The sequence below is a fragment of the Gasterosteus aculeatus genome, chromosome 18 (genome assembly GCF_964276395.1).
Source record: "Gasterosteus aculeatus chromosome 18, fGasAcu3.hap1.1, whole genome shotgun sequence".
Taxonomy (NCBI): Eukaryota; Metazoa; Chordata; class Actinopteri; order Perciformes; family Gasterosteidae; genus Gasterosteus; species Gasterosteus aculeatus.
The window spans coordinates 15,177,652-15,205,437 of NC_135706.1; the positions used below are offsets into that span (position 1 = coordinate 15,177,652).

The following is a 27,786-nucleotide window of genomic DNA, read 5'->3' on the forward strand; positions in this document are numbered from 1 at the left end:
TTCACACAGATGGAAGTTTAGTTGATGAAAGTACCCAGAATTTAATAATACACACCACAAAAGCAGGATTTTTTCTTTCGATTCAGGTCTGTTTTTGAAAGGCTCATGCTGATAAAATCCCAACAACAGCAAAAAAAAGTAGAAGAAGAAGAAGTTTTGGATAAGTTTCTTCGCTAGCTTTTCCCACCTGTTACCAGTCTTTGTGCTAAGCTACGCTACTTTAACGTGGACTTGAACCCGGCTGTGACGTGGAACCGTTGCTGCAGGTGGAGAAGCGAGCAGGTGCTCGGTGGGGGGGCGGGGGGGGGTAAAAGGAACAGCTGCCAACATCTCTAAAGGAACTCGTATCCATACTTAGCAACAGCGACGACTGCTAACGGCACTTTGGCACTTTTCATTACTTGCTATTTCACAGGAGGAAATAGCAAATAGCTAATGGATTTAATATCTGAGCTTGTATTTTTTTTTGGTGGGGGGGTTGGAGGGGGATGTGTCAAAGTCACACAAATCTCTTGTTCTTGATGTGTCCAAAACAACCTATGAAAGTCTGGAAGTTCTCATCATCAAAAGCACACGAAAGCATGTTTTAGTAAAAGATTACATCTAGTTAGACTGTTAGAAAATACCCCCCCCCCCCTCCAGAACTCCATTTACATTCATTATGATCTGGGCCTCATGGGAAGAAATAAAATAACATGAATAAAAGCAGGAAAGAGCTGTGATAGTGTCTCTGTACTGATGTCATAAGGATGCCCTGACATGCCCGTCGTTCTGCTCGGTTCTTCTTCACATGCGTCGGTTCTCTGTTGCACACGGACGTGACCCCCCCCCCCCCCCCCCCCCCCCCAGACCAGGCTACATATGCTGAGCTACCACAACACCAGGAGGAAGCTGAACCCGGTCCACCTGGTTTCATGATACGTTTGAATATAAATGATGCGGTTACTTGGTTTGGGTCACGCATGTGCAAAGAAATATAAAATGCGTTTTACATGTCGAGACCTTGAACTGTATGTTGTGCTTCCTGTACTCCAACATAAAACATTTATCATAAACCTTTGAATAGAGCTTCTTTAACATTTACAAGTTATACAATTCCCAAATTGGTTTTGCTTCTTATGCTTCCATCAGCTTTGATACGTAAGCGATGCAAAGGGAGACAACAAGAAGAGAAAAGGAAGTAAAGTCATCTTCAACGGAAAAAATAAGAAACAAGACACAAGTCCTCAAAACATTTGTCATAACCAACAATGGACGGAATTTTTCATTTTCTTATTTTCTCTTTTTTACAATACATTTTTTAAAAACCCCGCTGGTTAAGGTTATGGTCTCAGGTAGATCTTCCACAGTCAATCTTCACAGTTTGTGTAAAAGCAGAGAAACATTCCCGCTAGAGTAATAAAATATCATGACTACTATTATGGTCATTATTATCTTTTATTCTCATATTGTTCCATATAAATGGTGGAGGACAGGGGCGATGCACATCGCCCTAATGAAGAGCCTGCAGTCCCAAAGTTCCTGCTCTTCTCCCTGTACAACGCCATGTTTTATTCAGCAGTTGTTCTTTTGTTTAAAAAATGCTCGCCCGCGGGGCAGAGGAGAATTATGGGAACGGAGCGGAGCGGAGTATTCATTCAATCAAGCGTCTGCATCCTGCTGCACGAGCTCCTCGTTCTGCACGAAAAAAAAAAAAAAAAAAAAGATAAAAGAAAAAGATCCACAGCCTCGCTGTCGCCAAATTGTCCCCAAACCCCGATCTGCCAGCGCGGCCCGGTCAGCTGCCCTCACACCGACCACAGGCCAAGGCTTCACACACACACACACACACACACACACACACACACACACACACACACACACACACACACACAGGCGACCGTCCAATCAGGAGTTAAATCTGGGTGGAGCACAAAGCCCCCCCACCCCCCCACCTACGCGCTCCATCTGCACGCACATGCCCTCCCCTCAGCACTCGTGGGGCGAAATGAACATGTAGAAAATAGCCCATCGGAGGAAACGTGAGCGGAGACGTGTTGTCGATGTTGAGTAACACCCGGGCTCCCCGCGCGGTTTGTACTCGGAAGGCACTTTGTTTCATGGCAGAAAGTAAAGTGGCTTCTGTTCCACCGGCGGACCGCCGACTGAATACTCGAGTCCGGCCCCACTAATCGGACCCGCCTCCTCCTCCTCCTCTTCCTCTTCCTCCCCCATCCCTCCTCCCTGCTCTCCTCCTCCTCCCCTCTGGCCTCCGGTCCGGCTGACTGCACCTCTGCCGATTCCTCCTGCATTGGTCGCCGTGCCGCCCTTCCGTCGGTTGGCCACTTGGACTCAGTGAGCACAGTGTTAATAGATACGTAGGCAGCTACAGGGGGGGGGGGGGGATGGAGGGGGATGTTATTTTCTACAGTTCAGCACCGAGCGGGTAAAGAAATGCAGAAGTGTGACTCGAGAGCGGGGGAGACAAGTGGCGGTGGTTGGGAACGAGGGTAAAGATACACAGATAGAAGGTCTGATTCCATGTATTTGTAAGCAAGGAAACGCTATTTCCTCTTCAAAGCGTCAGCAGTGTCTGCGTTCCGCTGCCGTGGATTATTTTCATATTTCATAAAATTGTTCTTGTGCTTTACAAACAGTCCTCCTCCGACGCTTGTGAACTCTTTTGGCAAAGTCCAGGCTTGTTCATCTCCCACCTGTCTTTGTGCTCGTAAAGATGTCCACCGTCCTGCACCAAGGAGGCGTTTCTGTCAAAGAGGTCTCTCTTAAAAAAAAAAAAAAAAATTGCGCATCTTTTTTTAAAATCTTCATTTTTTTCTCTCTCTGGTTAATTTCCGGTCCCTCCGAGGTCTAGCAGGGGACGCTTGCTGCTTCCAGGATGCATGGATCTTTGGTGATTGGATGCCGAGGGTACAGTTCTCAGACTTGGGGGGGGGGGTCTGAACATTCGCCTCTGAGATGACGGAGAGGAGGGTCACCTCTGACCTTGCAGGAGGGTCATCACCAAGGTGACGCACAGCAGCCATATATGGGAGGACGTGGACGGGGCCTTAGCGCTCAGATCTACAGCGCCGGGAGGGAAAGAGACAGAAAATCATGGCATCAATTCATTTTATATAAGCCCAAGAACACGTGAACATGCGATGAGCTTTTTCTTGCCAGATGAACAGCACTGTTTTTATGATACATATAAAGATGAAGCTGCAGCTAGCCTCTGGTTAGCTTAGCTTAGCATGATGATTGAAAACCGGTGTGGCAAAAAACAAATAAATATATTTCCCACGAAAAAAACAACTAATGCTTCATGCACAATTAACCTGTATGATAGGATTCTAATGTGTTGCATAAAGTCATGTAATCTCAGATTGATACGCATTGTTCTTCAAAGGCCTCGATCTCGTCGGTTGCCGCCGGGCGATTCGCTTAAGATCGGATCCCCTCTCGTAAAATCTCGGAGCTACTCACTGGGCGGCGGGTCTCGACACTCCCCTTCCTCCAGCGTGACGTCGTCGATGGCGATGTCCCCCTCGATGCCTGGTCCTCGGATACCTTCGAGGACCACCTGCGGAAGGGGAAGAAGAGACACAAGTGTGTCGTGTTGGATGTTGGGGTTCATTTCCATGTAATAGAGTGCACATCGTTTGTTTCAGCAAACGGCGTCCCCCCCCCCCCGGGCCCGAGTGAGATGCCCGTCGTCTCACCTGGAAGGACGCCGTCGGGCGGATGCTAACTTTCGCCTGCTTCCAGCGGTCGTTCTGGTTTCCGTTCAGCGACCACACCGGCGCCTCGGAGGCCGTCTGGCCCTTCTGCTTCAGGTGGGCGTTTAGGGTTCCTGTTTCAGGGAGAGAGGACCGTGAATGTCAGCGCACACACACACACACACACGCAATTCCAACACTGTGCCGTCATGGGTTTAAAACCTCCGGGCAGTGGACCCCTAGTGGGCCGCAGATTACAGGATGATGGGTCATGTGGACCGTATGAGAAAAACAAAAAAGTCATGGGAGCACTGAAGGCAGATTTTGTTTTTCTCTGCTGCATTTTTCTCCCTCATTCCTCCCCGTTGATATAATGAAGTGGTTTGTTGCCAAAGTAGGTCATCGCTGTGAGGCGGTTCTTCACCTCAGAGTTGATGCATAACACAATGGTGATAGAACCTCTTTGGCCCACTGGTGGAAGCATTAGCAGTATTATGGACCGGTTGTCCGTGGCAACGCTCTTGGTACAAAATATCCCAAACGGTCTCCAAAAGCACATGGGATATGAACGGGCTGAAGGTGGTTCTGCGGGTTTTATTCTCGTGCGCTCCCTTTCTGTACTATCACGGTTTATTTGTGTATTGAGTGAATGAATATTATTAGCCAAACCGGAGCCCCTCATCATTTGCCATTAAATTGATTATATTAAAGATTGTGATATGATTTGGATAAGAACTCAGGCAAAATACTGGGAGGAATCTTAACAAACGTCTAGTTCATTATTACAATATGAGACTTTAAGGAGAATCTAAAGCATCGCAAAGAACTGTAAAAAGTTTGAAATTCCAGCCTCTCTCTTTTTCTTTATTTCTTTCCCATATTTGGAACACACAACCACTCAGACTTTTCAGCTTTATATTCACACTCGTCTCCTGCATTTCAAATGTATGTATTCCTCTGCATTTGAAGCAGAGCCAAGCAGCAGCAAAGGTTAAACGCAGGTCACGCAAATTGATTCCTCTATTAAGTTGTGATTCCGCAAGCGAAGATAAGTTATTCTCTGGCTCGTATTAATCCCAGTTAATTATCACTAATGGGCAACGTGTGATGGGAATTTTAGGCAGGTACGAGTGCGTTCTCTGCAGAGAACAATTCCTAGTGGATCATTAGATCCAAACTATTCACGCCGAGTCCGGCTCCTTTCCGCCTCCGTCTCTGGACTCAAGCCGCTGGAAGTCTCCGTCAAGACCGAACTCTGCTTTTGAAAATGCAATTTGACAGATCCAATTTTAAGCGTGTTCAGTTATATAACAGCACAGGACGGGTTACACACCAGGTCGTAATATAAGACCCGGTGAGGCCCTCTTGTCCCGCCCCCGGGGCTTTGACATAAAGCTGTCAGATGACGACACAGAATGCAAACGCTTTTCCTTCCTGTCAGCTTCTCTAATCGCCATCAGAGAGCGAGCATCATCCCCATCAGCCGGGTCACATTAACCCACCGGCACCGTAGCAGAGCTCGCAGTAGGACTACTGCTCTGGAGGGAAATCCACACGCAGGTCCAGCACCTTTACGACGACGTCCCGCAACCTCCCTGTCGACGCACCCGTGCGTCATCACTGTGCACTCTCTCCGTTTGTCACTGTTCATATTCTTTCATCGCCGCGCCGTACAGAACGCTTTCCCCAACGACAGCCCAATCTCCAGTGAGGGATGAGCTCCTGAGCAGAACATGACCCCCCCCCCACCCTGGAAGCGTTTAGGATGCAGCGGGGTTTTGCTGAGCTGGCTCGCTGACGTTTTCTTTGAACTCAGGTTGGCCGTATCAGTGTCATCGCCTGCGAGCAACGGGGGCGTTTGATCCGTATTCTTTGGAGAAGCTGCTTTTTTAAAAAAAGGAACACGCGTGGTTGGTAGACCTCGCGGCTCAGAAGGTCAGGCCTTGAACAGACTCGCTTGCTGTGCTTTGCCTGGAGACTTAATCCTATAGACAAATGCGACACGGGGCGGCAAAGGCAAACTTTGAAGTGCGCTTCGGTAATTGAGTGCGACCCCCGTCTCAGGTATCCGCCCGCTAGCTAAACTACGGAGGAGTCGCTTTGAGCCGGTGCCACTGTTCCCGCCAGCGCGCGGGCGAAACGCCGCATCGACCGGCTTTTGGGCCTCCGGCAGCCGCAGCCCCCGAGACTCCAAGACCGAGTTACGAGAAACGGCTTTCGTTAAGAGCGGACGTCAAAGGCTCGGGCCTCCGATACATGATCCAGCCGCATGTTTAAAAACGAGGCAAAAATAAAAGTACAAAGCGTACGTGCGTACACACTATCTGGGGCATTTGTCGCGAGCATTCTCTTCTCTGGGTAGAAAATATGACAAAACAACCTCGTTGAGTTCCAGGGCAAATTTCTCTCTCGGCCGGAGAGGCAGAATGCTAAATGGAGCGTAGCCATGGAGGATCTGAGCCGGGTTTCAAGTCCTTGACATTTAGCCCCATTCATCATAACACGCCACAGTCTGGGCACGGGCTTCAGCGCGGACGGGGATGACGGGGAGGACGGGGAGGAGAGGGGCTGGCTGGCGATCAATTTGAGCAAATTGGAAATGTCACGGCCTACTCAACCTCGGCAGGGAGCCGGAGGAGGCTCTCATCTCCCCGCCGAGTCGCCCCCCCCCGTCCTTATATTCTCTCCACCTCCTTTGCTTCCACCTCTGCAGATGTTTGGTCCAACCCCCCCGGGACACTTCCACTGAGGGAGGCTGAAGAGTAGCCTAGCTAGTTTTTCCTTCCGCCGACCGCGTGTTAAATGTGTCGCTAACCTGCCTGTGCACGTAGAACATGTGACGCAATGACAATCCAGACACAAGTATACAAATAAACAAGCTGGTTTATTCACAGAGACGAAGCCCAGCGGGCTGGGGGGGGCGGCGGGGGGGTTCTCAGAAGAGCAGCGAGGTAACGCAGCCAAATGCTCGCCGCTCACATCTTATCAAAGGCGGACGGAGGGCAGCTGCCCTGATTTCACAGTTTATTGATGAGCACAAAGCTGTGACCCCCCCACACTGACTCCCGTTGCTTCGTCTCTTGTGTTGGTCACCGCCTCATCAAGGTTTTGTCTTTATTTTTAGGGATGTGGTATTTTTAGGTGACTATTTTTGTGGAGCACCGTCGTCTTTTTCAACAAGAGAGACGAGGTCCGCCGTGCGCACGAATCCCCTGACGGCTTCCTGCATCCGTTCATGTCGACGTTTGTTCTGGGGGGGGGGGAGATGCCGCCTGCTCCCGAGTGCTCCTCAGGATTCTGCGCCATAGGAATCAGGACGCGATGACAGTTATTGGGGTTGTTTCCTCGCTGTCAATCACGGCCGACCGAGCAGAATAGCAGAATTTGTACGTGTTCAACTCTTAATAAACGGCCGCACGCCAACGGTCTGCTCTCATCCTGCACGCACACGGTTGTTTTGCATGCGAACGGATGCCATCGACATTTTACACCGCTGCGCAGAAACAAGTGGAGCCACTGGGGATGACAGCGGGGCACATCTGGAGGCTTTGGATTCGACGGCGCTCGACGGAGCCGCGAGCTCACACACATCAGGCGATGATGGAACAAGAACCGTCCCAAACGTGGAGCATTAGTTTCAGAGTTTCAGAGGCTTGAAACACGTATTTTTTTTTTTTTTTATCACAAGTCTGTTGTTTGCGGCACAAGCCGCATTTTTTAAAATACGGAGAAAAATGAAGGTCACTAAAAATGTACATGAGAATCATCAATATCTGGTCGTTGAAGCATGAATGCCGAAACAGAAACAGAGAAACCTTTTTATTAACAACATTTTTGGCAACAACAACAAACACCATCCAGCTCCCATCGCACCGAGATGATACCCCCCCCCCCCTCCTCAGTCTGTGCAGGGGCTAATGATACAGGGTCAAACCGAGACAGAGAAATCACCCACGAAGGCCGTCGACAACGTGCACGCCCGCTGCTTTTGTGCTGGAGATCCAATCTGTCTGCCCCACTCCCGATTGTGCAAACACGTAAAAAGCGTGCACTCAGAGCGCCGAGTGCCGGCGAAACGGGCTGATTGGGTCTCCGGGTGGAGAAAAGCCTCGCAGTCAGACTCTTGCCACACAGACGGCTCCTTTAAAATGCGCCGCACCAGGTTGTTATCTGCATTCAGAGAGGAAGGTTTGAGCTAATGCCCAGGATTTGTGAACACACCTTTGAGGGGATGTTGTTGCAAAAATGAGATATCGTCTTGCTCTAAACATCTGGAAGCTGCACTGTGGCGACTGTGGAAGTGACTGAAATTCGGTTGCTCGCGGGAAGAATTTGCCTGTAAAGAACCCAAGTAGGTCGGCCGACTTAAAGCACGTCGTCTCTGTCTTTATGTTTCAGAGCCGGCGGGATGCGGTTCCACGGCGCTCGCCGTGCCGCGTCGGTTCCTCAGTGGCTGTTATTTAGTTCTGCAGAGATAAGAACGCATCTCCTCCATTTAGCAGAGAGCGCCAAACGCAATTTAAGTTGCTTTTGCCGCCGACGCAACCAAAAGCACCGAAAATTGACACGCCATTTAACCAATGAGAGTAATTATTATGTCTCCATGAAGCAGAGTCTTCGGTGTCTTCGGCAGCGGATGAACCGTGCGGCTGATTAAAACCCAACGCGGGGGTTAGTTAACCTTAGCGGTGCCGATGAAGCATCTGGAGAACGCGTCTTACCGATGTGTTTTCCATACATGTGGTAGAAGAATCCGAAGCAGTAGGCGGGCGGGTTGTTGATGCCGTAAGGGTTCTTCGGGGCGACGTTGAAAAACGGACTTATGAGTCGCGCTTGGTCGCCGTCCTTTCGGGGCCTCGATGTCTCGATGTACATGTAGAACCCTGAGATGAAGAGATGGAAACACACGCTTGTACCTACAGGACACCGGCCGCAAAGTAAGAGTGTATCACAAAACCTAAAAACATAACAAACTGCAGTACTTTGAATATTTAAAGAGTAATTCTAGTTTAAATTAGTGCAATTTATTGCTAAAACCAAAAGGTGACAACATGCTGTAATGGTCACAATCCATCATTGCGCACACACAACTCTTAAAGGCTCAAAGGAAGGTTCCACGGACCGTTTGCGTTTCAGGATCTGGCTAAAATGATGAGCTATGGGACAAATGCATGCAGTGTTTACGTGGTATGAAGCGCACGTGGGAATATAAATGTTTACCCTCAGTCAAGAGGAGACACAACAAACATTCTCTGTTGCTCTTTCCGCCGGTTGGCGATCGCATGACGGGAACGGAACCTTCCACATCAGCGACGAAGGGCAGCGGGTTTTTGTTCCGACAAAAGGACGGTTCGCCTCTTACTAATAGCAATGACCACGGGGCGGATCGAGGAGATAACAACCCCCCTCCCGCCCCCCCGGTCCGACAGTCGCCTCTCTGATTGCGTCTGAGCCAAACGCTCCGAACAATCCCTGCTCTGCCGCTGGGAAGGAAGCCCTGCAGCCCGAATGCGATGGGACATCTCGCTCAGTTGAATCTCATATCAGATAATCACATGCAAAGAGGATTGCGTATGGTAATGAAACGCTGGACATTTTGAAACCATTAGGTGATTAAAGCCAATGCATTATTTACTGCTTCAGCTGGTGCCACAGCACCATAAAAGGAACTTATATTCCACCACAGATACTTTCCATCAGCGGATTCATATAAAATCCTGCGACAGATTCCTGCAAATCCAATTACATATATATTCTTTATTTATTGAGTTCTTGAATATTGAATACCTTCACTGGTAACCAACATATTGAATACTAAGTTCTGTGCAGCTTTTCCTGGTTGAGGTACCCATGGAAACAGCAACTCGGCTACAAGATAATCTGGAATATGAATGATCAAGGCTGCGCGCGGTTAGACGGCGCCGCATCAAGCAACCGATGACACAATGAGCACAGCTGAAATCATCCGCCATGCAGCGGGGGAACGCTAATCATTTCCACGCGTCAGAAAGTGAAACTTCCACTGAAACGTTGGCCAATGTTGCCTCGAGGTTGAAGTCACACATTCACGCTGCGATGTCGCTAACGTGACACCTCAGCCCCCCCGTTCGTCCAGCGGCGGCGTGGCGGTCTGCTGCCGGGGGTTCGTGTGTTTGTTTCTCTTAAGCCGGCACAATTTTACAACATGATGGTTCAGCTGTGATCGGCAGCCGAGTGACTTCGACATCGCTCGTGATTTCTATCTGATCTGCCTTTTTATCCGCGGATGTTTCCGCGTTTGTTTCTCGTTCAGCATCGCAGCTGAAGCTGAGAAACAATCGAGGGAAGATGCCGACACACAAACAAGCACATTCGCCACAATCAATTCAGGGCTTCCAATTAACTTCCAACTTATTCCGCACAATGCTGTCAATCACACCAGGTCCTTGTACCACCGCGAGTGCGAAGCCTTTTCTGGAAATGTTCAATCAAACAACCACCAAACTAATGGCGGGAATCAATCGAGTGGCGCTTCACCAAACACCTGTTGCTGTGTGCGTGACGCGACTGTGGATTTGTTTTCGGCGAAAGAGGTTCAATGTGCCGAGCAGCCGGTCGGTTGAAAACGCCGTCGTCTGATTGACATTAAAACCAGAACCCCGTAAAAAGGCTTTCGCACTCGCTACACGTCGACCACGTGAGAAACAAGGATTAGACGGAACTGCGTCCGTGGCTGAAATCAATCAGCTCGACGGCTCAGTTCGGGAAAAGGCCCCAAATCTCGTTCCGAGAGCTTCTCCGCGCCCGATATCATCGTCGTGTCATTTAAAGCCGATTATCATCCCTGCGTGATTCAAACCCTCGGGGTGGGGGACCGGGGGGGGCGTCCCTCTGAACTCACCCTGCTTGGAGTCGGTGCGGTCGCCGCTGGGCCCGGTGTTGGGCGTGTACTTGGTGTCGCGGGTGGAGGCGCTGTGCCGCGTCCAGTCAAAGTCGTCGTTCTTGTCCTGGGTGAACATGCAGATGGCCTCCTCCTCGAAGCTGCAGTGGAACTCTCCTGGCGAGCGACAGAGCAGAAACCGGCGTCGGGCGTTGGCGTTTGCTGTCGAGAGGCCTCGGAGGTAAAGTGTGCGTGCGTGTGCGTGAGTGCGCGGCGTGACGCTGCATGTTAATGAGAATCACGCGTGTTAAGTGTGTCACGGGGGGGAGCTCGGCCTTAATTACGCTGCACTGTCTGGTGTAGAAGAATCGCGACCTCTCGGCGAGTGTGTTTGGTTTCTCCCTGACGATGAGAGGAAGTGGAAACATCCAAGTGTGTGTTTTCTGTGTGTGTGTGTGTGCGTTTTTCGCTTATTAGCCGCGGCACCGTGAACGCCCACCGCCGGCGCACAGCGGGTCGTGTTCAATAAACACGAACCCACGCGCCGACTTAGGAAATTAAATCGGGACTAAAAACAAATCGCACAGTAAAACTCCGCGTGGTGTTTATCGACGTGCAGAAACGCCGCCGGGTCATTCGCTCTCTCAAGATTTAAAGCAAAACCGACGGTGCTCGCGTTCCTTCTGGGATCCCCGCTGGTGGGACTCGGCGTCCTCAGTCTCAACGCCCACTCTGTCCTTCTTCCACCCGTCTCCCATCTTTTGTGCAGCGGGGCGTGCAGGGGGAGGCATCGCGCGCCGCTGGGCGCGGTTGAGGAGAGCGATCACCTCCAAGGCGCTCTGTTGGTAATTCCGTTTGCGAAAGGTCGCGCCGGGTCGCACGTGGGGGGAGTTTCAAACAGTAAATACTCTAATGGATAGTTGGACATTACGCGCGCGGGGGGCTAACAGACCCTGCCGGTTTAATGGCGTCGGAGGCTCCATCTAATCCACGTGACAAACAAAGCCAAGCGCCCAAACGGAGGACCGCCGAGTCCTCAAAGAGACGGTGAGAAAAGAAAAGCGTGCGGATTCAGGATGCCGGCGTGTGTTAACTGATTAATATTCATTGATTTATTCAAACGTAGCTGAGGGCGGTTTGGAGTGGTGACCCTTGACACGGGCAGAATATGCAGCTTTTTACTCCGGTGACGGAGGTGACGTAGGCCGAGGTAGAGCCGTGGGCGGACGGACGGAGAGGAGGGAGGAAGGGCGACGATGCCGCTCGGCAGAGAAAGAGATAGGCAGCGAGGGCGGGAGGAGGGAGAGGAAGGGTTGACGGCACCCTTGACTCGTCTCCTCATAGGCATGCAGATTTAAACGGAGGTTTAGCTCCGGGTGCCAGAAACTAACGCCCCCTCCCCACCCCCCTCTTTCCACTGTGAGCTGAACTAACTGTTTTCACCTCCCGTGCCCAGGAGAGGTGGGAGGATCCGGAGGGGGAGGAAGGAGGGAGGAGGGAGGAAGAGGAGGCGCGCAGGTAAGACGGTTTCCCTCGGGGGGGATTTTGGATAATGATGTCGGTGATTAGGATGCGCGATGTCACGTTGGCAAACACACCCACCAAAACATAGAACTATTCAAATAAATAAACCCAAACACACAACGGCGCACAGCGGCCGCGGCGGGCGATGATTAAGCGCGGATGATGATGTGAATTTGTAAAGTTTCGACAACAAAATGTGCCACAAACGGGAGTAAATATTGAAGGGTATAAACATACGGCGCGGATGCATGCATGAGTAATGATCACAAAGCACACACACACACACACACACACACACACACACACACACAAGCAGAAGCACTTATCTCATGCAAATGCATTCCATCCAAAATGCAAACTGCCCCGTGGGGATTAAAAGCTCCCAACATGTCAGATAGCCTGATGGAGGTTTACTCAGAGTCCCCGTAAGAAGTCTCACTCGTATTCCGTCGCAGCTCATTTAGCACTACTTAAGGACACTTAGACGGCTCTCTCAGTGCGCCGTGACATGTTGTGAGTCACATCTCTGCAGGATGTGCATTTCCTTTGAATCTCCCCGCGGCGACAGACGGAGCTCGCCCGTCTCTCCGAGGCGTGCTAAGTGGGGTGCGCGCTACTTACTCAGGTGAGGGTTGACGGGCGCTGTGAAAGAGAAAAGGCCGGGGACAGTCATTAGTACAGAATATATTAGCCGTCTGTCGGCGCGCGAAAGTGCGGGGACGACGTCGCCGCCCTTTTAAAAGTCTGCGTGAATCACGCTTTCAGCTCAAGTGTGTTCCACCGCCGCGACGGCGGCGAGAGGAAAGGGGCCCGCGGGGGACGCCGGGAATAGGATGCAAACGCGGCTGAAGAGTGAGGACGCCACGCAATCGTCACGGAGCCGACGCAACGAACGATGTCTGGTATTAGAAGTTGAAAAACTGTTATGAAATGTAAAAGGCAGAGGGATTAAGAACGAGCCGCGCAGCCGCTGATCCGTCATGGACGCTTACCGGCATTAGCCGACGCTTTTGGTCAAGGTGACTTCATTTAAAGCGCCGAGCCTTTATATTCGTGATTCCACTCAGACGCCAATGAATCAGAAAGAAGTCGGAATGATCACAATTCCCTTCACGTGACGTCCCCGTTGCCTTCTGGCACGCGAGGGAAAGCTTCCCCCCCGCGCTGCGCCCGCCTCGGCGGCGCCCTCGTTGCTAGTTTCAGAGGCAGACGCAGAAAGGTCACGGGCAGCACGCGCAGCTGCAACCAGCCAGTTAGCCGCCACTTCGCTTTTTTTTTTTTCCTTCTGCGGAGTAAATACCATTTAACCTGTCAAGAAGATTCATGGGTATTTTCATGATCGATCGCTGACCGGCCCGAACAGACGCGATACATCAGCTTTAGCACAAAACTACGTTGCCGCGTGATTTATGAGGGGGGGGGGCAGGGGGGGGGGATTGATTTTAATCTAACCAATTAAAGTGAGTAATAACAAATCACTCCTACAAAGGAAAACGTGTACTGAGGAGCGGGGACGCCGCCGTCGTTCTCCTTTTAAACGCAACGCGGTTCCTGTGGAGAAAACAAAAGGGGGGAAATAAGCACGAGAGGAGGGAGGAAACAAACCGTCGCATTTTCAATTGAATCGTATGAAACATTCAGTGAACTGCAACACTGCGGCTGCAGCCTCACCGCCGGTGTAACAGCTTTTGCAAAAACCTCTTACGTCACTGAAAACACGCGCCGGGCCGCACGCCGTCACCGCTGCAGCAGAGTCTGCAGAGGCGGCGGAAAACATCCGGGGGGCCGCTGGAGAGGAAGCGCTTCAAATGACGACCTGCGGCCTGTGAGAAAAGACGGAACTCCTTTCCTCCTCCCGCCTGCTGGATCTTTCACTCTCAACCTCACAATTACCCGACAGAAAACCCCGCCGCGGCCTCGCCAATAAATGTGTCCGCTCGAGCGCCGTCCCCACGCTGAGGACACCGAGCTGAGCAGAGAACCGCTGACTGGGCCGGCAAAACACAAACACACACACGCGCGTTATCCAAGTACTGGATATGGTGATGCAAACACACAGATTGGTTTTTAAAATATATGCGATACGAGTGAACCTGGAGCCCTCGTCTGTTGTCAAAGTTCGAGCCCTCAAGGCGCGACGGCTTTGATAAAAATGTCTCTTATTTCCATGCCAGTGCGGCAGCGCTCCTCCTCCCCCCGCCGGCTACAAACGCCGCCAGAGAAATGATCGAGGGTGAAAACGTAATTTCGATAGTTGCCGAGATTAGCGAAAGCGAGTTTCCATTGGAATTCTCTGAAAGCTTCTCGTACGAAAGGTCGTGTCCTCCAGGTTTTCAACTTTTCCACCTCGGGGGACACGACGCCCCCCCCCCCCCCGGCGCTCCGCCGCCTTCCGGCCTCGTTTTGATGGAAACACAAAGCGAGCTCATTGACCGCCAAAGAAACAAACACACGACTTCGTTTTGGCCGGACTCTCTGCCCGCCGGCCCGCTCCGACCCCCCGACCCCCCCCGACCCCCCAACAGAGCAGCAGCAACAATCCCACAGCCGGAGCCAAGTGTCCTCAAACACGGCAGCGAGCCCGAATAATTCACACTCCCAGAGATTCCCATCCATCACGTTTAAGGGGCGCTGGGCGGATGCCACGGCGTTCTGAGAAAAGAACCGCCAGTCGGAACGATAACAGCGCCGGCAACCTCCCCCCTCCACCCCCCCTCCGTGCCGCCGAGACCAAAATAACCCCCGAGCGGCGTCACACCGCCGCGCCCTTCGTTGAGAACAGTCGGATGCGGATGCTGCCGCAACTCCAGTCAGCCGCCCGTCCACTGATCTCCTGCGCGTCATCGGGATCCTGCATCATCGACACAATGATGCAAGAGAGAGTCCTCGGCGGTTTGCGGCGCGGTTTCCACATGATATCACTTGAGATCATGCCGCTACCACCGTTCATTAAGGTGTGAGGTGAGTGGAGCCCAGGATTACAGGGAACCACCGCTGGCCGGGTAACGATAGAAGCACCCGAGGTCCGGCACAAGAAGCAGAGCAGTGTGTTTGATAGAAGATTTAGTGGATTTGGACTTCAGGACGGGCGTCTTACCATATGCGGCCCTTTCGAGCTCTATAAAATAGAAAGATTAAGAAATAACGGCGGTGTTTTATCGCGGCGCCGTGCGGGATGACGCGCGGCTTGAACATTAAATTCTGCACCTTGGAGGCCACCAGAGAGAGAGAGAGAACATCACAACGAGGAGCACAAGACAGACGCCACTTTGTCACTGCAGCAAAATTCCAAAAAGAACACGTTTGGAGCTCGGTGACACAAGCATCCCTCATCCCACAGCTGGGGACACTTTAACCACGTTTGTGTTTTTCTTGCAAAACGCACAAAAAAAAAAGAAACTGCCAGCGTGGGCTTTGCGTGCTGCATCAGGACGCCCGCTCGGCCTGTCGGACGGCGACGGGACACGGAGAGGCAGACGCGCTCCCACGGACTCCTGCGAGTCATTTTCGGACTGAAAGTGATGACGCCCGAGAAGCTCGTCGCGTAACGTGCGTCCGGCTCAGCGCCAAAGATTCAAACGCTTTTCCTTTTTTCCTCAGCGTGTGAAACAAATCGGCGCATTTGCCGACGTTTGAGAGCAAACGACTCAATTGGACAGTTGGGTGGCAGTTTGCCAGCGCCGCCTTTATAATACTAATACTCCGCTGTAGTAATACACACAGCCTCCTGTTTTTATGGATTTAAGTATTTAACTACGTATGCGTCCGTAGGGCGGATGAGTTCTCGCAGTAGTGAATTAAGCTGAAAATGGTCGGCTCTCTGAAGTGAGTCTCCGGCTCAAACCAAAGGGAGGCTGTTGGTAATGAAAGTGCTTTTTATAAGGAAGCTCAGTAAATAATCACCGGCGTCTCTGAGCACCAGAAATACCGCGTTGATAAAAGTAGATGGACGACGACCCGAAACTAACACTATTAAATTCATCATCAACTGCCGGCGACGAAAAACGAAACACGCAGTCATTCGCGTTGACCCTAAACGGTGACGGAGAGGCTGCCCGACCTGCGCGAGGCGTGGGCGACAATTAGTCCAGTCTGTTGTTGGCCAGTTCTCACACCTCTTCCTATTTACTTTGTTTCATCCGTATCGTCCTTTTCCTCTGCGTCCCTACTTGACCCGCCTCCGTCTCTCCTTCTCAATTCAATTTCGATTCAATACGATTTGAATTCAATTAATCGGGATTCAATTCGAGGTTTGACGGGGACGACGCAGTGACACAAACAGCAGAGACGGTGTTAATTATCCCTCTTCCTCCCGCTTGCCGTTCTCGCTTCAGAAGCTGACGGGCTGCAGTGAAACTGAATAATTCACAACTGCAGCAGCGGAAGCTCGAGTTCGCTCCGCGGCAGACGGCGAACAGTCAGCCAGCGCCGACCACGTTTCAAAAATACGACGTCAGTGTCAACGTGTTATTGTCCTCGTGGGGCTTCAAACGTTCGCAAAAATTAAATGAAAAAAAAACGCTCTTCACATCCTCGGGGAACAGACAAGCGAACCAAAAATACGCGGTTTTGTGAGACGCGGCTTGTCTTCGACCTCTGACCCCCGGCGGCACGTCTCGGTCACCCGACGTCGCGATGGCGTCTCACGGGCGGTTAGTTCGTCCATCCGCGTCTAGTCGAAGTGGCTCAGAAGCAAAAGCCTGCAAGACGACCTGCACGCGTTTGACGGCGTTCTAATCACTCCAATGAGTCGCCGCGGCGATCACCGCGATGGCCGCCGACACCGGAAGGAACGTTGGACAACGCAAACTTGAGATGGAGATAATTAACAAAGAGGATCACGGCCGCACAGCTGAAACTCATCCAGCTGTGCGGCCGCACTGTGGGGGGGGAGGGCAGATGTGGAGACACCCCTGCGTCCTGCACTCACCGCTGTACGTGATGATCCGGATGGTGGAGTCGCCCTCTCCGAAACGCGTGATGGGCGTGAGGCGCACCTCGTAGGACTCCGGCTTCATCAGCTCCGTCAGGTTGTGCGTCATGAGCTCTCCCTTGTTGATGGCTCCGTCCACGGGGATCTCCTGCTCCCACCAGCGCTGCAGCCCCATCTGCACGGAAGAAGGGGAGGAAGCGTCGGGCCATCAAAAATCACCGGGAACCTTCAGGAGTTCTGCACCGACGACGAGCGCGCTCCTCGGGATAGTTTGGGCATGATGTGCGCGGCGAGCGTTAACCACATGCTGCATACCGGGGAGCTCAGGCTCTCACGGCAGGGGGTCCGAGGGAAAAGGAGAAGATGCTGCTGGGTGTGACTAGTCGGATCAAGGAACAAAGCTGCCGTGATGAATACTTACATACTTATGTACAAATACAACACAGGGCACTATAGATGGACTACAGAGGATGTTCATGTGAAGAGTCTGCTCCTGGGATCATACTCAAATATGTACAAATATGTCCACGGCAAATATACACATTTCCCTCTCGTCTCCAATTAACCGTGTCTACGGGCGTTTGTGTGATCCGCCCACATTTAACGGAACGCACCGGAAAGCACATCTCTCTCTGTGCGAGCTGTTGAGGGTTAGCTGCTCATTAGCCACGTTCACAAAGAGCAGGAATAATCTCATATCTGCAGGAAAGAAAAAACACACTTTCTCCGTTAGCAATACGCAGGCAAGAGTTCGGCCGACAGCCTTGTGCTCTGTACGCGGTTGCCGAATTCCTTTAAACTCTGTATTGAATCACGTGTTCGCATGTTTTGCTATCCCTTCATTCAGGGTCCTTGAACCGACAACCATTTCATATCTCAACTCTGCACAAAGTCGAACACACAAGCCGACGTGTCTTTGGGTGACAAACGAAAGAAACCAGCTTGTGCTTTTATTGCCCCGTGACACTAAATTCTAATGAAACAAAACAGGCTTTTGTTGCTGCATTGGCTGGAGGAGAGGGGGGGGGGGGGGGGGGACATTTATCCTTGAGAACGCACAAAGACGAGTTACAGCTTCTGCATCACAATCAGTGGCTTCACAGGCCCGTCGCACAGCACGCAGAGTGCATCAAGGTGTGAGAACAACGCCAATCAGGTTTTTACTCGAGAGACATTAACATTTGAGTACAAAAGGGACGAAGCTAATTGGCATTAATTACGCGGCGTCACTCCGTTTGTCGCTGTGCGTTTGGACGCAGCATGCGAGGACGTGGCATTCTGACAACATTTGATGTGGACATAAAAGAGTTAAGGAAAATAACTTGTCTCCTAATGTTATTAAATATGTGCCCATGAAGATGTGAATGTGAACAATGTGGTGAGATGAAGAGAGATGAAGGCGGAAAAATGGAAGCTCGCTGTACGTTAAATGAAAAGCAAAAAACAAATTGCATCGTATTTAATGGCGGATCATCAAACTTCTGCCAGTTGACTTTTCCATGTGACTGCCCCCAAATTTCAATATCACATTGCTTGCATGCTGGAGTTTGTATATGAATAGTTTTGTTTCAGATCAAAAAAGAATTAGTTATAAAGAGAAGTTAACTGGGGAGTGTGTGTGTGTGTGTGTGTGTGTGTGTGTGTGTGTGTGTGTGTGTGTGTGTGTGTTCTGAAGCTCCGGGCAGATGGAGACTTCACATAAAAGTCCCTGCAAACATTGACTTCAACTCTGAACACCAACAAAAAGTCAGCAAATAGATTTTTTTGACAAAAAAACAAACATTTAAACATGCAAATCACATCTGAGATGTTGATTGAGACCTTTCAGACGCTTTGAATGACACGTGATTGTTGGATTGTTGCGCCTTTGTTCGGATCCCCTTTAATGATGACTGAATCCCCGCGTCCGCGCCCAATTAAGGCTTCTGTTTACATCCCACCACCTTTCATTTGGCTAATTTTCCTCATTGATTCACCACAATTCCATGGCTGCAACTTCAAAAATCACAGCAGGTTTGATTAAAGCGACGGCAACGTGCCAAACGTGAGACGGGAATAATCAAAGAGGCGCTGCGTTGTTTGAAGAAGGCCGATCTACTGTAGATTGCCCGCTTGTAAAATGTACGGCTCCTGTTGATCGGCCCGTACAGCCTGACCTGACGGATCAATTGGAAAAAAGACGAAGGAGGACGGGGGGAAAAGACGGCGTTGGGGGCGGCGGCTTTGAATCAGCCGGCCCGCCGTATCGAAACAACAAGGCCAGATGTCAAACTTTGCCATTTCATCCTCCGTGATTTGTTGTCTTGTGATTCTCGCCCCTTTTTTTCGATGCCTTTTAGCGAGGCCTTCCATCCCATTTCACCCCTGAGCCAGGCTCTCTCCCCCCTCCCTCCCTCCCTCCCTCTCTCAGCAGTCCATTACGGAGACATAAGGTCTGCCGGCTCTGAGCATTAATTCAACCAAATGATAACAGTTCCCCGGGAACGGCAGGGGAGCTGCGGCTGGATCTATAAATAGATGGAGGCAGGTGTAGTCCACGTGCCCGAGCCTCCTCCCCCTTGCTGCAGCGCTCCTCTCCACCTCTGCATTCACTTACCTCCACCGCCCGGTGGAGGTAAGTGAATGCAGAGGTGCTTCTGCCGCCACTCGGGCCTCTCACTCGTTCCCTCTCTTGCCTCTTCGCTCCCCCCTCCCCCCCCCAAAAAAGGCACAACAGAAATCCTGTCAATGCTCTGAGCGGACGCTCGATCGATCCCAGAGGGAGCGCCGCAGAGCCAGGCGCGGGACGCAGTCAGGGAGTCGCCCTCGCGGCGAATAATCCCCTCTTGCCTGAGACGAGGAAAATAACGGTCACCGGACGAAGCCTCGGGAGGAACATCAAGGCAGGAAGGTGCAACACAGCTAATTTTGCACAAACACTGGTTCCTCGATAGCGATGCTTTCTTTTTAAATGTAACAAACGCAGAGGAGAATGTTCTGCATTTTCCCCGGCAGCTTTTCAGAGAAAGCCGGGAGCCGAGCGCAGACGCCGGCGCCGCAAAGCAGAACATCGTTTATTACCGAGCAGACCGGCTGAGATAGTTGACAGAAAAATCAGTGAGCTGCGCAAACACAACTGGTTCGGAGCGTGTTCTCAGGCTTCAATCCCTTCAGGCCGCAGTGTGAAACAAACATGAAATTATATTATTCATCGCAAACACAAACTGTCAGGATTTGCTCGCTGACGCCGAGCGGAGCGGAGAAGGATTTCGCGTCGCAGCACGTTCTCCTTTCCTTTGATGTATGTTCTTTTTTTTTTTTTTTTTCCTCCGGCAGCGACGGCATCTTAACCCTCCCGCCTTGCAGCGAGTCGCAACTTGCGATTTTCGCTCCAACGATGGAGAACCCCCCCCCCCCCCCCCCCCCCCCCCGAAAAAACGACGACTCGTCGATTACTGTGCCAGCAGCCGGCGCGTCCTGACCCCGGCTGACCCCGGGGGGGGCGGGGGGGTGCCTACCTGTCTGATGCCCAGCCTGTAGGCGACGATGCGGTCCACCATGTTTGGGTTCATCTGGGTCCACTGCAGCTTGAAGCCGTAGATCCTGGGCCGGTTCTGCCACAGCGGGCTGTAGGTGTCGTAGTAGAACTCCGGAGCGTAGGCCTTGCCTGGAGGGGAAGCAGATTCGTAAGCTCACTCGGTGGGGGGGGGGGGGGGGGGGGGGGCCCACATGCGCAAAACGAGGCGTCCCACGAGTGAATTAAAACTTGTCCATGAAGAAACTCGTTACGGAAACAAAAAGCAGCAGAGGCCGAGATATCAGAGATATACAATGAACGTGCAGGCGGATTATAAAACGTGCAGAAAAGCTACTGTAATCTTTGACATTGTTCAGTCACAGTCGTTATTATTGTAAAATCTCAATCCTCTGTGCTGCAGTGCTTTATCTTTAAAAGTGAAAACTTGTGTTTCCTCTTTGTGAATCAGCATCACAAAGACGTACAGCGTCTTTCATCTGTAAGATGCTCTGTGTGTTCTATTCCGCCTCCGTGTGACGTTCCTCATTGCTGCTGCGACCCCATTTCCCCCCCAGAGGGCCCATTAAAGTTTCATCTGCCGTGACGTATCGCAGAGCGCTCGACGGCGTCGAATGAAACGCACGCATAGGACGCCTCACGAGTGCGTCCAACCCAATCGACGGGCCACTCACCACCCGGGCGCAAGCGCCGCGGCTTCTCCCCCAATGGCGCGGTTCGCCCCGAATCTGCGAGGGTGTAATTTGCCGAAGCAGCAGCGGCGGCGGCGGGCTGAATACATATTTCAAGATCTTCGGCTCTGCAGTCGCAGCCCGAGAGCGATTTTCTGACAGCTGAAGTGCAAGAGCTGGCAGGACATTGTACTTTAATCAAGATCTAGAAACAAGCTCACGGGATGACCTTCCAGGCAAAGAATAGTAATTCACCTCAATGTCAGCTTGCTCTGATATTTCAGCTTGTTTATCGGGAGGATGACAACACCCGAGGCAGATGATTTTTAATAGCCACGGATAAGACAGCGGCCTTTGTTAGCTCAGACAAAAAGCAGCGCCGGGACTTGATGTACCTGAGCAGCGAGGAGTTGATGTACGTCAAACCAGTTGCATGATTCTGTCACGTTAGGTCACGTCATTGAGGAATTACACTGGAGTGGTCTCCTGGGTATCCAAGGAGGCTCCTTTGTGTGAACGTTCCGTCCATTTCCACAAATAAACGCTGACTCGTGGCTTCTGTTCTAATCTGATCTAATGTTAATATCGCAAATAGCGGATGATTTCTGGAGACAATGTGAAGGATCAAGAGGTCAAAACAGCATTTAAATCCATTCAAATGGCATCGGCGCGCAATCAGTGGCTGCAGGTGCTTCTCGTAGGGTTCAAATGTGCCCCATCGGCTAACAGCAAACCTTCCCGACCCTGCAGAATGGAGGAGGCGCGCGGTTTACTGCGGCGCTTTCCATTCAACCTGCTCTATGGGTGTGTAAGTGTGCAGCTGAAGCTGTCACAGACCTCCATTGCTGCTCGTAAACACGCCAGTGAGACGCCGCGTCACAAAGACCACGGGCGCCGTTCAACAAAAACCTCCCTCGCTAACTAACAATCATAGGAAACGGTGCTGTTTGAGTGAATGAGCAACAAAGTCACAGATACGGACGCACGCTTTGGGCTTTTGACGTATTTAAGTGTTCATGATGCCATTTCGTTCTGCATTTTAGGAATGAAATCAGTATAATTATTCATTGATCACATCAATAAACTTGGATAAAGATATTTAAAATATTATGAATTATATATTATAAAATGATAATATATATTTTTTAATTTAATTTAATAATTTAATATTTCTATCTTATTATATTGTATATAATGTGTATCTTTTTATTCTATTTTCTTCCCTGTACATGCTGCTGTGATACCAAAATTACCCTCTTGAGGGATCAATAAAGTATCAATCTATCTATCTATCTATCTATAGGCGAAGGAGGAGAACACTCATTCATCGGCCATCGCGCCATTTTAATTAAAAGAGAAACAAACCTGTGCAAAAGCTTTTATGTTGCGGTGACAAGCGCTTCTCACACTGCGAGTGGCGCATTTTTGTTTTTCGCAGCTGAAGACGCCATCAGACAAACTACCTGGCTGCGGCTCACTGAGACGCCCCGAGAAAACCCATTTTCCAACAAGAAAATGCAGCAGGGATGACGACGGCGTTTCAGCGCATCGAGCGGGTTTTATTCACTGCACAGTCGAGCTTACATAAACCGGCCCGGGCAAATACAGTCGCTTCTCCTGATGCGGTCCATTCGGCGCCGTAACGCTCTTCGCCGTGGAGCGAAAGGCACGAACGGTCGGCTCGACTGTTTTCAACGTGCGTCTTTAAAGAATCAAGGAATATTTCTTGGCGCACAGTTAGAGGGAAAGAGACAAACACATATCAAGTGTCGTCTTTTACCCAAAACATATGGAACGTGATGACGGCCATCGATCGACATCACGGGTCTCTAGCGGTGAAGCACATTACGTGACCCACTTACACCACCAAGTACGGACGGTTTAATTGATTTAAGAGAGGTAAACCGACGCAGTGATTCAGTAAAAACCCTCCAGGCGAGACGTTGACCTTGTTTGCGGACTTCCTTTCCATTTTGATAGGGTTTGTGAACACGCGCTTCCTCTCCCTGTGAAAACACCACCATATGCTAAGCGCTGCTACGCGGTGCTGATGCTGATGCGTGATGGAGGCTCTTGTGGCAGAAATGACGCTTACATACGGACGAACATCTGGGCCGAGCCGACGCCACCTCACGAACCGCTTACGGACTGCGAGGGAACAGATGAGAAGACTTGCCTGGATGTGTCCTCCTGGGACAGAACATGAAACCTCTGTGGCCTTTTTAAGAAAACGATTTGAAAGGAAATGACATTGAAGCAGAAGTGAGTTATTTCCACCCTGAATACTCGGCTCATTGTTCCTCATCCCTCGTCTCTTAATCCAAAAAGAAAAAGAGGCAGACGCGGTGGAACGTTTTGTCCGTCATGACCCAACGCGAGTGTGAAATGGAGAAATGTTGACGAGTCATGGTCAACTCAGGTGAACGCGGCGCAGACAGCCGAGTTAATAAAAAACACACGTCTGCAACAATTGTTCACCGGAGACAAACGTCTCCAACCGACGGTTTATAAATCCCCCAGATGGAGGAATGTGCAGGTTTGAAAGCAAAATCAATTCCGTTTTTTTCGTCTTTTGCTTGACCATATGAACAAAGACACACACACACACACACACACACACACACACACACACACAAAGGTAATATAGAACTACTGGATTGAAGCTCAAAAAAGCCCAACTGGCCTCTTTAAAACGCACCTCAAAGAGCCTAAACAAATAGATCAAGATGACAAAATCATGACCAGTGTCGATCAAATGTGTGTGTGTGTGTGTGAGCGGTTTGGAGGCACGTGGGAACACGCGTGTGCTCTGCATCATTAGGAACGACGGCTGCAGCCGGGGCGAGCACGTCGCGGCGCACAGCCGGGATTCATTTCATCGACACACTCGCGCTGTGCAAACAACGGCTACCCGAGCGCCGTCCCCCCCGGGGGGGAGAGCGACTTGTTGGGCTCTTGTATTCACGACAGACCGCTGAGAAGAGGGATTAAATGTGGGCAAAATGAGAAAAGCTTTCTTTGTGAATATTCCATGCGTCGTTTGGGAGTCTGCTAAATGAAAGGAGGAGACGTGTGGACTCGCTACGCAGGATTAGTTTTATTACACGTTTGGATTCTGGAAGTATTTAGAAAAAAAAGGGACGGGACGCTTTGCTGGTTTTAGGCGTGAAGTTCAGAAGTTCAGTCCTTTGATGTCTAGAAAGGAGGGCGTGACTCTCTACTTAGTGATAAATGTGGCCTGAAGTCAGTAATTACATGTTAATGAAATATTACTCTATAAATACATGTAAATGAATCCATCCCATTCGGATAGACTAACTTCAATCTCGACTCACTCGGCTTGCGTTTGGGGGAAAACGGGACCGTCGCCGACGGCGACTGAGGTGATTGGTGCCAAACTGTGGAGTCCGGAGTCCATTGCACTCGGGCGTCGGTTGCGAGGCGTTTCCTCGGGGTGACAGCCGCCGCCGGCTCTGCAGGGAGCTTTCTAAGGCCGAAACACAACCCCAATGATGTCATCGGTGGGGGGGGGAGGGGGGCTCAGGGGTCAATAGAAAGCCCGCGGCACAGATAGAGCTGGCCCAGGGAAGGGTGAAGAGCATTATGGGAGATGTAGGACCCGGTGTTTCAAGAGTGGATACTGTCGGCTCCACGCCGGAATATCAGACCGCATCCTTCAAAAGGTACTTCATGATACCGAGTGCTAAATTGACTATTCGACTATTTCTACGGGCTGCAGCCGCGTCATCAGAACTCGCCTGCAGCCCGGAGGAAGCTTTCCGTTCTTTATCCCCCGAAAAACTCTTTAAAAGCGCAGGAATTGAGCATTTGCTCAACAGTCCGGGCTGCAGTGACAGAGCGGCTGAGCCAAAGCTCAGTGGTGCACGTTACTCCCCTCGACGGGGCCCCTCCCCTGGCGAGGTTTAACGGCCGACTTGGCCATCGCAGCCGACTCGCTGTTTCCACAGATGTCCCGATGACCGGGCATCCATGCACACGCACACACACACACACACACACACACTCTGCCCCCTTTGGACGCGACGGCGCTCATATAAGCCAAAGAGCGGCCTGGCGTCTGGTGAGTTTCGCACGCGTCGAGATCGGCATGGCGGCGTTGATCGCTGAAGCCGCCGCGGCCTCGGGCCGGAGCTCCCGACTGACGTGTTTATCACGCATCAACGCGGCGGCAGAGGAAGCCGAGCGGAGGGCGGCGGGGGAATATCCGACCGAGGTGTCGACCCGAGACGCCGCCGAAACTGCGTTGAGCCACAACAAATATTTAATGAGACGAGTCGCCGAGAGGAGCTGATCTGCACGGGATTATTTCTTGCAGCCGCGCCCGCAGAAGAGGGCTGATCTCATCTTGCGGCTGTGGAATTTCAGGATCTAATTTCTAAACAAATCTTTAAGAATAAGAGACGGGAGCTCAGGGAACGCCAGATTTCACGGATGACGGGAGTAACAAAAGTGGATTTTCTGCACCATGCGCCCGCACTCAGGGGGTTACTAAAAGAGCCTCCATACCTTTGGCAGCCGCCGCGTCCAGATGGTGAGAATCTGGAGCATTGGGCGGGAGGAATGGAGCGGCAGTGGGGGTCGCGCGGGGGGGGGGGTGGAGGGATGGAGGATGAAAGGGGAAGGGAGGGTATAGGAGGTAAGAGGGGGAAGGGAGGAGGACATGAGCAATAACGGCTGAAAGAGCTTCCGTCTGACCGGGGAGGACTGCAGTGAGGGGGGGGGAGAATAGATAGGAAGATGAAGGAGGAAAGGTGCAATTAGATGATGGCAAGAGGAGGAGGGAAGTACCGTATCAATGGGGAGGGCAATGCTCCTCCCCTAACGGGAGGTCTGCGAGATGGAGACGTTCCTGCGGTCACTAAACGCCACCAAACTAATTTAGTCCCGTCATAAAACACAAGGAGCAGACGGACGAGAAGCAACAGGCAACGCGAAGAACAATGGCAGAAAGTGGGTTTGTGTTGTCGCAAAGAATAGCTTCTCTGCGTGGGGAAAGTCGTTAACGTGTCCTACTCAACCCGACAATCTATTATTATCTCTAAACGAATTGTCCTTTTGTGCTCAGACATCCGAGCCCTTAAAACACAGCGTGAACAAGATTGTTAAAGGTTTAAGTTCACAGCGGAAACCTTGATCACCGGCTGTTTTTTTGCCGAGATTGCAAGTCACAAACACGTAGTGGCAGGTGAGGTTTCGCTGCGTAGCAACAGTAACTACGGGCTCAGCAAAGAGATTTCACCACAAAAGCAAAAGCGCCGCAATCGGCCCGCTCTTCACCTGTGACCTGGAAGGTGCACTTGCCCGCTCCGGCCTCGTTGATGACGTTGCAGGTGTACTCGCCCCAGCCGTCCCGGTTCAGGCTGCGGATGGTGTACTCCGTCTCGTCCCTCTGGGCGTCGAAGGCGCCGGCGTGGAGCAGCCGGTTGGACAGGAGCCACTCGAAGCGCAGCACGCGGGAGGGGTGCGCTCGCAGCACGCGGCAGGTCATCACCACGGGCCTCCCCAGGCCCTGCCGCATCTCCGTGTTGACCGGCTCCACCGTCGGAGGGTCTGGGCGGGACACAGACGGGCTTCGGGTGAGTTTTCAGCCGACATTTTCACAGGGGTCGAAAGAGACGGTGTGGGGTTAGTGCGGCTGGAAATGTGCAGGGACGCGAGGAAAAGAAGGCAGAACGGAAGGCATCGAGGAAAAAGCATCTGGAAGACAGAGAAGGTGGACGGAGAAGTTAAGACACGAGACGCTGGAAACTCTTCGAGGACACGTTACGAAAGCGTGGAAACAACTGCTGTGATGGTGGTTCTTGCAGCTCGCCGAGGACCTAAGAGGGACACAAGTGGGGACAAAACAGGAGACAGCCGACACATGTTTAAATCACACGGTGACAAAGGGGAAAGAGACACAGTCTGATAGTTCAACATGAATGGAAGCGGTGAGGTGAGTTTGTCACATATGAACTGTAAACACCCGGCATGCACGTCAATTCGCTCGAGTAATAGACGAACAGCGACGAGTGAAAGCAGTCGTGGGGGGAGGATGAGGGGGGGGGGGTCTGAATTGGTTTGCGGCGAGATCCATTTTGCATGAAAAGTAGAACAATGTTCTGAATGAAATCAGTCACGCTTCACAGAAAATTGGTAACAGGATGATGAAGTGCACCTCAAGCTTTCAAAATGGAAAATTAATAACTTATTTGAGTATCTGACAGGCTTCACCCCCCCCGACCCCCCCCCCACACACACACACACACACCTTCCCGCACAGACAACGTGGTGGTGAATTATTTAGCCGGGCGTCTCAGCGCAGTCAGGGGGGGTGAATGTGACCTCGGAGCGACCCAGAAGCTTCCTCTGTGAGGCACAAATGCACCATTCTGTCATTAGGCTCATGTTAAATGAGCGTTTGATTACGTGCAGCACCTACGTGTGCACAGACTTAAGAATAATTTCGCCCTCTTAAGTATCTCTTGCTGTCGACGTGCTCGTGCAGATGCTCGACACAAACGAAGGCGGCGTTTAAGAAGGAACAATGAATGTTGGCGGAGGGACACACAGACACAAAGACCCTTAAC

At 51.3% G+C, this 27,786-nt stretch overlaps 1 protein-coding gene across 4 annotated transcripts in view; it reads right to left on the reverse strand.

Annotated features, from left to right (window-relative positions):
• Positions 1 to 1,418: 1,418 nt before the first annotated feature.
• Positions 1,419 to 27,786, reverse strand: part of LOC120808129 (MAM domain-containing glycosylphosphatidylinositol anchor protein 2) — a 106,680-nt gene continuing 80,312 nt past the window's right edge. For 2 of the 4 annotated variants that reach the window (XM_078093622.1, XM_078093620.1), the window contains exons 10-18: positions 26,495 to 26,767; positions 20,509 to 20,657; positions 17,009 to 17,186; positions 12,700 to 12,720; positions 10,576 to 10,731; positions 8,417 to 8,578; positions 3,699 to 3,829; positions 3,463 to 3,559; positions 1,419 to 3,060 (exon numbers count right to left, since the gene is read on the reverse strand). In XM_078093622.1, coding sequence (XP_077949748.1) covers positions 2,972 to 3,060; positions 3,463 to 3,559; positions 3,699 to 3,829; positions 8,417 to 8,578; positions 10,576 to 10,731; positions 12,700 to 12,720; positions 17,009 to 17,186; positions 20,509 to 20,657; positions 26,495 to 26,767 — 1,256 coding nt within the window. In that variant the 3' untranslated portion in view covers positions 1,419 to 2,971. The remainder of the gene's footprint in view (positions 3,061 to 3,462; positions 3,560 to 3,698; positions 3,830 to 8,416; positions 8,579 to 10,575; positions 10,732 to 12,699; positions 12,721 to 17,008; positions 17,187 to 20,508; positions 20,658 to 26,494; positions 26,768 to 27,786) is intronic. The other 2 variants (XM_078093623.1, XM_078093621.1) reach the window with 1 other exon arrangement.